Below are 13,363 nucleotides of genomic sequence, written 5' to 3'. Positions count from 1 at the left end.
TAGGGAAATGCCTAGCACAGGGGCAGTTGCCATAAAAAGTGGAGTAATGATGGTGATAATTTGAAGCTTAGTTGATAATGCAGCCTTCTGCACATGCTGTTCAGTTTTAAAAGTGTAGGAGGGTCAGTCGGACTTACTAATAGCTTTATCCACTCCTGCTCCCAGCATGCCACGCTTTGCATTCAGCAATCAGCACTTTTTGGTTTTCCATACCTTATTTTCCTTGTCTAGACAATTCATGAGGCAGCAGGCAGATTTTGCAGTAGGGTACCTCAGAGATCTTTAACACTTTGTGCAGGCACCCTTCCAAACATGAAACAGATCAAATTTTAAATTACCTTAATAAAAAAGTGGAGGAAAAAAAAATTGGCAAACTTTTGAAACTAACCATAGCTTATATATGGATTTCTACAGTTACAAAAGCAGGAGTGTTTTTCACCTAATGTTGGTGTATGCAATCACAACTATAATTGGGTAGACCAAGCTCCTGGAATGGTTCAACTTTTTCTGTGCTTTGTGTGGCTGCAGTCACCATAGCAAACAAGCTGTTTGTATTTAGCATTTTTTATTATTACACTTGTATTGTAGTGAAGTCACCTATAAAACAAAGTTGTGCTTTGTGTGGCTGCAGTCACCATAGCAAACAGCCAAGCTGTTTGTATTTAGCATTTTTTATTATCACACTTGTATTGTAGTGAAGTCACCTGTAAAACAAAGTTGTAAGATAATCATAGAATCATAGAATGGTTTGGATTGGAAGGGACCTTAAAGATCATCTAGTTCCAACCCCCCTGCCATCAGCAGGGACACCTTCCACTAGACCAGGTTGCTCAAAGCCTCATCCAACCTGGCCTTGAACACTTCCAGGGAGGAGCAGCCACAACTTCTCTGGGCAACCCGGGACAGTGTCTTACCACCCTTACAGTGAAGAACTTCTTCCTAATATCTAATCTAAACCTCCCCTCTTTCAGTTTAAACCCATTTCCCCTTGTTCTGTCATTAGTTGCCCTTACGAAAAGTCCCTCCCCAGCTTTCTTGTAGCCCCTTCAGGTACTGGAAGCCGCTATAAGATCTCCCCGGAGCCTTCTCTTTTCCAGGCTGAACAGCCCCAACTCTCTCAGCCTGTCTTCATAGGAGAGGTGCTCCAGCCCTCGGATCATCCTGGTGGCCCTTCTCTGGACTTGTTCTAACAGGTCCATGTCTTTCTTATGTTGGGGGCTCCAGAACTGGACGCAGTATTCCAGGTGGGGCCTGGAGTGCTTCTGATAATGCTCCTGATGCGATTGTGTTCTGTAACCACTGTCACAGACTCCAGTAGAAAATTAGCCTTTCAGGAACTTTGTTACTGATGATAGCGAGCTCTGTATGTACACAGGATTTGGAGTTAGTTTTCAAAGCATGAATTAGTATCTTACTCATCTAATAACATCTCTGTATTTTAGTACTTGGGATGCAAAGCAGGGTCCGGTGAAGGATGCCTACAGCCTGGCCAATAATCCTCAGTACAAGCTAGAGGTCCAATGTCCACAAGGCGGTGCTGCCGTCTGGGTTCTGCTTAGCAGGCACATCACGGATAAGGTGCTGGCTTCTTTATCTTACTTTTTGTATATGATGAGTTCTACAATATCTTCTGTAAACCTGTTTATATAGCTTTCTATGTTATTTGTCTATTACTGCTTATATTTTCATGTTTAAGTATGTACACCTATGTACCTGTATAAATTTTAAATTCAGCAGATACACATAATTTTATACAAGATTGTTGAAATAGACCCAGAATAAAAATTTGACTGAAATCATGTTCTCCACCATAAAAGTAATGAAATAACTCTGAACTGTTATAAGTGAAATTAGTGGCAGTTTGTTTCAGGCTTTTTTAAAATTTTTTTTAAGGAATTGGATCAGATATCTTAGTCAATATGAATATCAGTTATGTGGTGATCAAAGGGGATGATAGATTGTGTACTTGATTCTGCATTAGCTACATTCCACAGAAGTGTACAATTTTTATTGATTTGTGGTTTTTTTACAGGATGACTTTGCACACAATCGGGAATTCATTACAATGGTTGTATACAAGACTGATGGAAAAAAAGTTTACTATCCAGGTTAGTATACCTTAATTGTCAAGAAGATGATGTTAGAAATAAATGAAGAACTACAAAGGATTTTGTGGATAGGAAAAGCATTTTTTGCTTTAAAATTAGATGCTTCACTTCTGAAACTCTCGTTTAGCCCTGTTTGACAGTCTTCAGCAGTCTACACTGAAGGAATAAACGAAGCTGTACATGTTGGAAGCACGCTAAGAGGTCTGCATAGTCCTGCTGACACTTAATTTGGCGTAGCATTTTCTTTATTGTTCTGTTGATTCTGCAGTGTTAGTAGTTAATGCTTAGAAGGAACAGATTAAGTGCTTCTGTTTATCTGATAGCATAATTATTTCCTAGATTTGTGAAATTATTTAAAGGTTTACAGCTTCCAGTAAATGAAAATAATCAGGGTTAATTGTTCTATGAACTTGGCTTAGCAAAGTACCTAAACAAGCTCATGAGATACAGCTGAACACTTCAACATACTGCAAAGTATCAGGTATGGAATGTTTAAGAAAAATATTGAGAAATTAAAATTTTCTGAATGTATTACTCTTGGTCATTAGAGGTCAGAGTCTACTCACCTCAAGAAGGGACTTGGCTTTTGGAACTTTGTTCTAGCTGCAAAAAAGCTATGTCTGTTTTATTTCAAAACAGAGAGCAGATCTGAAACACAGGGTAAGACACAGAAAATGAGGTAATGCCCAGACTGTATGGCTAGGGGAGACTGCAACTTTAAGGTAGAGCTAATAATATCATATATTTATTTATTCTTTACATCAAGTTAGAGATCTCTGTAAAAATACTCCTTGGAATAATTCAGGGAAGGTGCACCCTAAGGCAGGTAGGATTTGGCCTGTTGCTTTTACAGTTCAGGAACCACTTTAGAACCAGGGTTGCATTCAGGTAGCTGCTCATACAACAGGTATAATAGCAAGTAAGTTAGTTAGAGAGTAGCTTTTAAAGCTTTTTTCACCAAAGAGTGGAATTTGTGGGTTTTTTCCTATTGAAATGGCTGGTAAGGGTTGCATTGTTCATTTCTAGTCTTGTTCAGTGAACTCCACCAAATAGTTCCCCTAGAATCCAGGCTGTCTTTCTGCAGAAAGCATCTGGTTGAGACCTAACTAAATCATCATCTGTTTTTGCACGAGCTGATCTTGCTAAAGCATTGGCTTCTTACAGCCCAAGACTTGCTTCTGGTGGCATTTGTACTTGTAGCAGTGCTTCTTTTATATGTGTGTCTTACCGAAAAACATTCTTAAGTGGGCAAACCAAACACATTTGTGTAGTGGAGGGAATTGTTCAGTTGTGCTTGAAAGAGAGTCTTCCAGCAAGACCACTAGCAAGAACTGGATGATTCATTTGTCTTGCTACCCAAACTCTTTTATGAACTTTTAATCTCACGAGCTCAAACTCATTTAAAACCCTTTTCCATGGAAATAGATTGGTCAAGCTACAGCATTATTTTTGCCATCTGTTACAGTGAGATCAGAACAAAGCAGGTTAATCCTTTGGCAGTGAGGCTGAGATTTCCCATTCCTAAGCTTCTCATTGTTTTATATTAATCCTTTCCCATCTCCCATGTCACTTTGTGGAAGAAAATGAAAGGACCTGATCCTGGCCCTATTGAAGTAATTGGCTAGACTTGTTCCTGCTTCACTCAAATTAAAGGAAGTCTGGAAAGAACCAATTAGAGGCCAAATAATAAATTACATTTTCTAATTGTAAAAGCAAATATTTGGGATGTTTATAATAAGTACCGCATGTGCATTGGTACTGGGATGCAACTACACCTGTGTAATGATCACAAGGATTTGGGGAGAGAGAGAGAAGGAGAAAGTGTGTGTAATTTAGTTAAAGAAAACAAGATGTTTTAAAGTCTTATTTACTCAGTGGCCAAAGATTTTGTCAGCTTGCATTCTTCAATGGAGAAGGAACAGACTCCTCAGAGAGATTTTTGAAGAGTGCTCATACATTCCTTATTTTTCTTGTTAAATTTTAACATAATCACAGTATGTCTTCTTTGAGTAGGGACATTGGTGGGAGATGGATAAACCATTCTTGCAAGTCGTGGGATTTGAGCTGTACTTTCAAGTGCAGAATTTGTGTCCTTTCATGTGTGATGTGTATCTCCTGAAAATGATAGTTGCTCTCAAGATTATCTGTCCTTTTTATGAGCAAATCTTGAGGCTCTGTTCTTTTGAGAGCACTCAGGTCTGCTTACAGTCTAACCTTAGTACCATCTTACTTAGTAAGTGTTTATCCTTTTCTTTTTCAGCTGATCCTCCTCCTTATATCGATGGTATTCGGATCAACAGTCCTCATTATCTGACCAAGATAAAGCTGACCTCTCCAGGGCCCCACACGTTTACCTTAGTGGTGTCCCAGTATGAGAAACAAAACACTATTCATTACACCATCAGGGTATGTACTGTTGGCTTCATAATGAAAGTAAACAAACTATAAAGTATCCTTTATTTGTAAGTTTTATTTAAAAAGTGTACTTCAGGATTGATACTGTTATTTTGGGGAGGGAGGCTATGAATGATGGAGCAGAACCACTAGATGAAGTGCTTGATAATGTTCTCTATTGTAGTTAAGACAACATAGTGTGTGTTTTCAGTAATTAAATCAGCTGAAAAATACTTTTATTTCCTAGAATAAAAAATTAATATCTGTGTAGAGGTAGAGCATTGGCTCTCTGTGTATCCAAAATAAGCCTATTTCAGATCCCAGTTAAGGCTTAAAGTTTTTTGACTTCTCTAATTCCTTGGACTCAGTATTTTGAGTTTTTCTGTCATGTGATGATCAATGCCAGAGGTCTCTCTCTGTCACTGAAAAAAGTAAGATGTAGACTGTTTCCATTTTGCTTTTTTTTTTTTAACAAAAATTTAGAACTAAGTCTTGCTAGTCCCAGCACTGTTCTGGATTTTGAGTTTCAGACGGGGTTGTTGGACGAGCAATATGGCCATGTAGTGAACAAGTATCTAAAGATGATGTGTAGGTAATTCTGCTTTTATTAACATGTCATGATTTAATATGAAAAATGCACGATGAATGTATGACTAGCTTCTTCTTTTACAACACAGGTGTATTCCTTGTGCAAGTTCACCTTTTCCAAGATTCCTACACCTTACACCATTTCCAAACGGGTAAAGAAATATTTTCTTTTGTGGCTCCCTAGATAATAATTTTGGTTTGGCTTTTCCATATTTGAGAAAAGGTTTTAAAATATATTTTGATACTACTGCCCAAAAATGCCAGCTTAAGCCATCTTATAACAAATAAGACATCTTATAACAATAGACACTGGAACAGGTTGCCCAAGGAAGTTGTTGATGCACCCTCCCTGGAAGTGTTTAAGGCCAGGTTGGACGAGGCTTTGAGCAACCTGGTCTAGTGGAAGGTGTCCCTGCTGATGGCAGGGGGATTGGAACTGGATGATCTTTAAGGTCCCTTCCAATCCAAACCATTCTATGATTCTATGATTCTATGAAATGAAACTTCTTAACTAAAGCTTAATCTAAGCATCATTAGCACAAGACCAATCCTGTGCTCAGGTTACATATAATTTGCCAAACAGTTAGCTGCAGTGTTAGCATAATTCATACCAACCTCGGCAGCTTTGAGCTGGCTCACTCTGTTCACACCGTTCCGAATGGATGGTGGCTGAACTTTCACCAGCATTTGGTATGTAAGCTCCGCCGTCGTTACAGAGTGTTTTGTCACAGCTGTACCATTGCAGATCTACTGTAAAACCTTTGTACAATAGACTGGCCTTTAGAATATAACAACCTCTACCCTAATACATAATTACTCTGCAGAGATCAGATTTTGCTAGTACTACCACAGAGTAAAAACCCTGTTGCTCACTTTCCCTTGAGAGAATTGCATTATTTTCTTGGAAAAACTTGGCATGATGGGACAAAATCAGCAATGACAAACTAAAGGCACTAGTAGCAAGACTGTGACAAATGGACTTAGGATGTCAATATGACAATACATTACTGTTCCTAAATTTTGCAAAGACTTCTCAAAGGTCTGTAAACACTGGGATAAGCACTCACATTGCCAAACAGGACAAGGCAATATACCCATGGTATATTTAATGTAGAAATGCTCCCTGAGAGTACAGCAGCAGGGGCAAGAGCAAAAAACTTGACTGAAATTAAGTCAAAAGCCCAGGCAGTTTTGGGGCCAGCTGCTGTTCATATTTCAGCTGTCAACATGAGCTGCAGTTATACCTTCAGCTGAAGTATAAATGTAGCCAAGTAACTTGCATGTATTTTCATGTATTAGCCATCTTACCCTCAAGAAAAAATAAGCCAACAGGTGTTAACGTTAATCTCTGTACCTACCATGCATACCCTGGGTAATCCTACTATAGGCAGAAGTCTTCTGTCCAACCAGTAACTTCTTCAGGAGGAGAGAAGCAAGGCTAGTTTGAGCCACAGTGAAACAGTCTGTCAGTTTTGCCTGAAGCCAAGGATTACGTTACTTTGTGTGGTCAGGGGGAGGTGTCAGCTTGCAGCTAGGCTCTTCAGGTCAGTGTTTTGTACCAGCTGTTATTTCTGGAACAGCCCTTTGAAGCTAACCTGTCCTGGAGAACGGTAAGTGGCTAGAGAGATTCCCGGGAACAGTGAGAGGATTTGCTTGGTTCTTCTAGAAGCCATTGACCTTTTAGCTCTTTAAAACTGAGCTTAGTTTGGAGGAATGCTTTAAGAGGTCAAGATCTTATTGAGGATGACCAGCCTGTTTGAGGCAGGACGTTTGGTTTATGTTGTATTATGTTTCAAACAAAAATTAAGTATGTAGAAACCTCCTGTTAATTATTTGAAGATGTCTGCTAGTATTCAAATAAAAGGCATGTTCTATCTATCCAAGGCCAGCTCTGTCATTATGACTAAATACAAAAAGTTAGCTGCATGTGCTTAATGCTTATTTTGTGCTTGCTTAGCAGTCATCACACTTAAAAATGAGCAGATGACTAACTCACAGTTTACCAGTACAAGCAAGTTCTCTTGGACGTATTATAGTTGAGTGGTCACTTCTGGAGCTCACCAAGCCCTGTGGGGATTCCTGGAACTAAGTGCAAGGTGGAAAAGGCCTGGATAGCTAACAGTGCACAGCAGTGTTAGGTTCCTGGGTAGGAGCATGGTGGGGGGAGAAATCCCCCTTGCTTCCCAGCTTGCCGTATTTGAGGGGTTTGGATACTGAGTAAAGAAATTAAAACACAAGAAAAAATGTTGTTCTTTGCTGGCTTGACAGAAAAGGGAGGGACGTAACACAGGAGGAATGGATCTCAGCTATAATTTTGTGTGAATGCCTGGCATGTCTTACAAGTCTAACCTTTCAGTTTAATGACTAGCAGGAGGAACTTGCAAACAGATGGCCTGTTTCTCAAAGTCGGAGCAACATTTTTCCTCTTGTATGTCTTTGTCCTTGTGGAACCTGGTCTTTATGGATGTTTTTTCCCTGTAACACTGGTTCTTAAGAGTGCATAGAGCTGACTGGACAGGGCTGGATGCAGCAATTTCGAAAGCCAAAGTTAAACACAAGTAGTGTTGCACTTCCTGTACCACTGTTGTTTCTCATTTAGCGCAACAGAGGAGGGTCTGAGCAAAACAAACAAACAAACTTGTGTAGTCCAGTAATCATGAGATAGATGGGAATCTTGATCTTCCATCAGATGCAGTTTGTCAGTCAGAAGTAGTGACTTGTTATTAATATAAGCTCAAAAAAATATAGTACCACTAAGGGTTTTATGGCTTTGATTGAGGTGAGTGGAGGATTGCAGCGAGACTTTCTGAATACTTAACACAGTCTTTCACTTGCACTTTGAAAGTTTGGAGAGATTATGAAAGTCAGTGACCTCTAAAGCAAGAGGAGCATCTAGTCTTGCTTGTGTGTATAAATAAGCAATACAAATCCTCAGGATATAAAGTACTTCCTATACTTCTGACTTCTTTCAGGTTAATGGACAGTGGAAAGGTCATAGTGCTGGGGGATGTGGAAATTTCAGAGACACCTACAAAAATAACCCCATTTATCAATTCCAACTGGACAAGAATGGGCCATTGCTAATTGAACTACGAGGACCAAGGTTTGTAGAGAATAAAAGTGCATCAACACAGCAGGAGTATTACCTGCTAAAGATACAGCTTTGTCAGTGCCCTCCATGGGGAGGGTGGGAAGCTCCCTGAAAATCCAGAAGACAAGGTATGAGAGGTGGCTCAGACTTAGTCCTGTTTATGCTTCTAACTTCCCCATCAATAGTGATTTAAACCTGCACCTTTGCTAGTGAGGAAATCCTTGACCTACAGGGAAAGCAGGAGCCTTCTTTCTCTTTAGTTTTGGGGCCTGAGCAGAGCTAGGCCTTGCACAGAGGGAAGAAGGTACACAGGACTTTCTCTTCCTCTTAAAACTAATTACAATCATAATTCCTTTTCTTTTGTAGCAGAGCTGATATTCAGGATACTAAACCCTTACAGGCTGTCCAACGATGGCCTGTGCAGTAGCTTCAGCTCTGACAGTGCATTTACTGGACAGAAGTACTGGGTGTCAGTGCCCTGTAGAGTAGACCAATATAGGTCAAATTCCTTTGGCAAAATAAATGATCTACCTCAAAATACCAGAATACAGCGCTTCTAAGTAGCAACATCTCCTGACATGCTGTCAAGTGCTTATCTCTTGTGAAGCTGTACAGTGGGCCCCACAAAAATGGCAGTGCTTTTCTATCCATCCATCTCTCTTTGAGGAAACTCCTTCTCTCATGAAATGAAGATAAGTACACAGGTGTGGCACTACTCTTCCACTAATTTGAGTGGGGTTTTGTATGCATTTTTTTCTGCACTTGCTGATCATATTTGGATAATTTGAATGACGGGGCAGTGGTGCCTGTCACGTGTTAACAGATAGCAGACAAACTGTCCCAAGTTATAGTGCAACATGAAAAATTCTGCTGAGATCACTGACGTTCATTCCTCTGACAGCAATCAGATCACACCCCAGGATCTGTGACCTGTGGGAGAGGAGTGTGTCACCACAAGTTTAACTACTTGAAGTCTGCTCAAATGCAGAGGCAGACTTTTAGCAGGCATTTTCCATATAGTCTAGCTCCAAACCTGAAATGTGTTCTGTCTTCCTCCAAATTCTACATTCATGTCATGGTAAGTTTGACTTAATGTTTCTGTTACAACTGTGACAAAACTTTTAGATGTCTTCCAATTATACACTGTAGTTTTTAATAAATAGCCCTTTTCATGGTAATCCTGATGACCCAAATAACTGAAGTAACAGTCTGTCACGTCACTTGCAGGCAGTACAGTGTTGGTTTTGAACTCGTCACAGTCTCAACAGTAGGAGATCCTGGTTCCCATGGCTTTCAGAAAAAGAGCAGTGGTGACTACAGGTAATACTCACTTAATGAAGTCTTAGAGGTTTGAAACATACTTCAGATCTTAGTTCTAACAGGTGGTTTCTTTTATCATAGGTGTGGATTTTGCTACTTGGAAGTGGAGAACATATTTGCTGGAGTTTACAACATTATTCCCACCACATTTCTGCCTCAACAAGAGGGTCCTTTTTTCTTAGATTTTAACAGTGCTACTCCTCTTAAGGTATCACAGCTGCAGTAAGGAGACAGATCTGTGCATTACCATTTAAGGAAGTGGTTTTGATCTGTCTTACAGTCTGAGAACAGGTGAATAACTCTTACTACACATATGCATAAAAAAATTCACATTCTAAGTTATAGCCAAAATTGTGGAATTGCCGATTGGCCAGTTAATTGTGGTAGACAGCTGTGGGTTTTGCTGCTATGGTATTGGAGTGAGCACTGTTCAACAGCTGTGAATGGGCAGAACTCAATTTATTGCAATTTTTCCACACCTCAAATCAAAGTCTAGTGAGTTAAGATAAAAACTAACATTGGAATTTGCTTCTCCCAAAACACAGGGTGTATGGGTTTAAGATTTTATTCTTAAAAGTAAACATGTAAGAAAAAAATATTCTTGTGTATTCTGCTTATTCAATCTCAGGACCAAATAGCTTTTATTACATTTGTGCTGCTATCTTGGATGTTTTCAGCATTGAACTAGTTCTCACATCTAAATGTAAATGTACTAGTGCTGAGCATGTAGAATTCCAGACTAATGTGCTCAGCTTATCTAGAATATGTATATAAGGAGTAAAGGAAGAGGAAGAAAGATCCCTGCTTTAGCTATTTCCAAAGCAAAGCAATGGCTTCACTCATGTTACATGTACTTTGAGAGCTGTTACTCCATATCTGCATTACTTTAGTACATAGTATTACAGCATAAGGTACTCTGGCTTTCCCCCTACTGCTGCAAGTCATAGCTTGAGCCAGCTGGGCAGTAAAATCAGGAGGTTAGCCAGCATCGGCATATGCTTTGTTCAGCAGGTGTGAAAGGTTTTCATCTAAAGGGGCACTGTAAGATTCTCTGTATCCACTGAGGTAGCATCATTTCCTGGTCTGAGGAGGTAGGGAACTATTCCTCATCAGCATTCCAGCAAAGAAATGTTTTATCCTCAATGTTTTCATAAGTATTCAGCCTGTAGAGGAAGGATCATTTAAACCACAGCTGCCAGCAATGCTCTTGCTGATCCCATTATAGAAGACATCTTTGAAAAAAGTACCTTTTTAAGCTGAAACCAGTAAATTACTTGAGTGCTTGGTCAGTGTCAACAGGAGTAGGGTCAGAGTTCTTAAGAAAATAGTGGAAGTGAGATTAGTGCAGAAAAAGATTTTTTTAGAAGCCTCCTACATGTGCTCTTCCTCCAGAAGATCTATACACATTGTATCTGAAGAGGATTAAAAAAACCCTAAGATTTTCTTAGTATTTAAAATACAAACTGCCTCACTGATCTGAAAATGCATTATTTTTTGTCTTTTTACTATATATTCACTATATTTGACAGTTGTAGGAGAGGGTGTTTTTAAAACAGCCCCAGGAAGATCTTTGCCATTCAGGCTGGTTTGGCAGTTCTCCGAGCAAAAAGGTACCATCTAAATCTTATTTTAGAGCACAGGTGACATTTGGTTGTTGGGAAATTGCGTGCACGTGCTGCAGGAGCACTAGAAATATTATCTGTGGGCTAAACCTGTTCCCATAGAAATCTGCTATTAGCCCTCTCCAGAAAGTACAGGATCCTTTTGTTTCATTTCCTTCATCAGACAGCTGCTTAACAAATATCTCACTTTAAAAGGGCACTGAAAACACATGCCTTTCTGACTGCAGTTCTCTCCAAGACCATCTGGGCTAGGAAATTTGGCTAGTGCCAGAAACTTACGCTGGATGAAACAAGCATAAGGCTCAGCTTCCACACTGTACTGAATTAAAAGCAAGCAATGTACTTGGTTAATGCCCAGCAAAGGTATTAAGGACAAAGAATCCTGTCCCCACCAGGATTCTTACATATACACACCAACGCTTACACACACTGTACAGTCAGGGGCTTGGCCTCATCTCCAGACCTGCACAAGATTTAAGCTTAGTATCAGTGTCCTTTATAAGGCAAGTCCTATTCAAACATGGCATCTACACAGGCTACTAGAATACCATCACTGGACATGTCCCTTCAGATATAGGACAGAACACTCAGGTGGAGTATTTAAAAGGAAATACAAAAAATAGTCTTAAAAATAAGTCTGCAGATTCTGGTTGTGGCAAAGTAATTTTACAACAAAATTTTTTTGCCCTTTTTTCTTAGACAAAAAAGTTGTTCTTTAAGCACTCTTGCTTTGCTTTGATATTTTTTTTGTCAAATACATACTTACATTTTTTTTTTTTCCCCCCACAAATAAATCTGGAAAAATTATTGGAGAGTGAAGCAATCCTTACGTTATAACAGAGCCTCAGGCCAATATGTAGGTTAAGCGTTTCTTCCCCCTACACCATTTAGCATTTTTGATCCATATGATAGAGAATATGAGCTGCTGATGGAAGCATGCAAATGTTATGCAGCAAGACTGTTAGAAAAGAATAAGGCCTGTGTGTGCAAAAGCTGCAATAGCTGCACAACAGCTTAGCCTGTAACAAAGGTACATTGGTCATGTTACTTTACTTCCAGTTAGGCAGTCATGTACCACTTGACCCTTAAGTCTTCTCTGCCTGTAAACATGCAATTCAAGCTTTTAAACATCAAAATACAAAGCCTCATAAAATATACCACCAAACATCCTGCCCTGCTAAGTTTTTTGTCACATGCCTTACAGTTCAGACCTACCACCTGAGCTACAGATCAATGACAGCCAGTTGCTGTGAGGCATTTGAAGAGGATTGACACTTTATTTGATTCACTAAGGGAAGACTACTATAAAGAAATTATTTTTCATTCTCTATCAGTGGTGCAGAGGAGTAACTGGAGCTAAAGCCTCTTCAGAAGTTTTGACATTCTCCTTACTTAAGCACTGCAAAGCCTTTTCTGTGTGGTTTTTTTTAAATCCTACTTTAAAGCTGCATCCAAGACCCTGTGATGCTGCTTTACGTAAGACTCAGTGAGCAGTACAACATGGAAGAGTGGTATCAACAGCTTCTATTGCACCTGCATCATGAGTCTGAGATTCAGTCCTAGTTTCCTGATGCACGTGTGATGTAACTACTTTGTACAGTGATTATGCACCTGACCACACAATCTATGCGGTGTTTGAACAGCCAGCTATTTAGAATTGTGTTCATGTACATATAGTAGAGAGTTTCATCGCTTAGACATTTAAATTGTTTGATAATACCAAAGAGAAGTAGAATTCCTAGGTTAACATTTGCTTTATACATTCTCACTTTGGGGGAGCTGAAGTGATCACATATACTTTGATACACTAGAGGCTTATTTTTATACCTGTGAAGGCAGCTACCATCATGTTACGCTTCAGAGTGCAGAAAGAACTCCGACAGCAAAGTAACTGGAGAAAGCTTGTTCATTTACTTGTCCTCCATAGCGATGTATGTTCATTTATGTTTGTCATATTTATAATTATGGCTTTTATGAAGTTTAAAATAAAATTAGTTTTCCATTAATTTATTAGAGATGCAGTTCTGTCTCTTTGCTTGCACATTTGAAGGGCGATTTCCCTGCCGAGCCTGGGGGTCGCCGAAGGAAGAAGGCTGCAGCAAGGTCTTCAAACAAATTTTGCAGAAGTGTGGTGTAAAAGTAAGGGTATGGGGAGTTCCACACCCTTTCATACTTCCAGTGGTTTGGGATCTGAACCCAGGCAGGACATATGCAAAGAAGTTATTTTTATATCCTGCTGA

At 39.5% G+C, this 13,363-nt stretch overlaps 1 protein-coding gene across 1 annotated transcript in view; it reads left to right on the top strand.

Annotated features, from left to right (window-relative positions):
• The window catches only part of LOC104523795 (calpain-7), a gene marked incomplete at its 5' end in the record, with an annotated part of 12,658 nt that extends 2,931 nt beyond the window's left edge, over nucleotides 1-9,727 (top strand). The window contains 7 exons of the mRNA XM_010166488.1: nucleotides 1,443-1,578; nucleotides 2,033-2,108; nucleotides 4,369-4,514; nucleotides 5,180-5,242; nucleotides 8,063-8,193; nucleotides 9,409-9,501; nucleotides 9,583-9,727. Coding sequence (XP_010164790.1) covers nucleotides 1,443-1,578; nucleotides 2,033-2,108; nucleotides 4,369-4,514; nucleotides 5,180-5,242; nucleotides 8,063-8,193; nucleotides 9,409-9,501; nucleotides 9,583-9,727 — 790 coding nt within the window. The remainder of the gene's footprint in view (nucleotides 1-1,442; nucleotides 1,579-2,032; nucleotides 2,109-4,368; nucleotides 4,515-5,179; nucleotides 5,243-8,062; nucleotides 8,194-9,408; nucleotides 9,502-9,582) is intronic.
• Nucleotides 9,728-13,363: the final 3,636 nt, after the last annotated feature.

Source organism: Antrostomus carolinensis, unplaced genomic scaffold, assembly GCF_000700745.2.
Source record: "Antrostomus carolinensis isolate BGI_N321 unplaced genomic scaffold, ASM70074v2 scaffold27564, whole genome shotgun sequence".
Lineage (NCBI taxonomy): Eukaryota > Metazoa > Chordata > Aves > Caprimulgiformes > Caprimulgidae > Antrostomus > Antrostomus carolinensis.
This window is presented reverse-complemented; position numbering and strand designations above follow the sequence as displayed.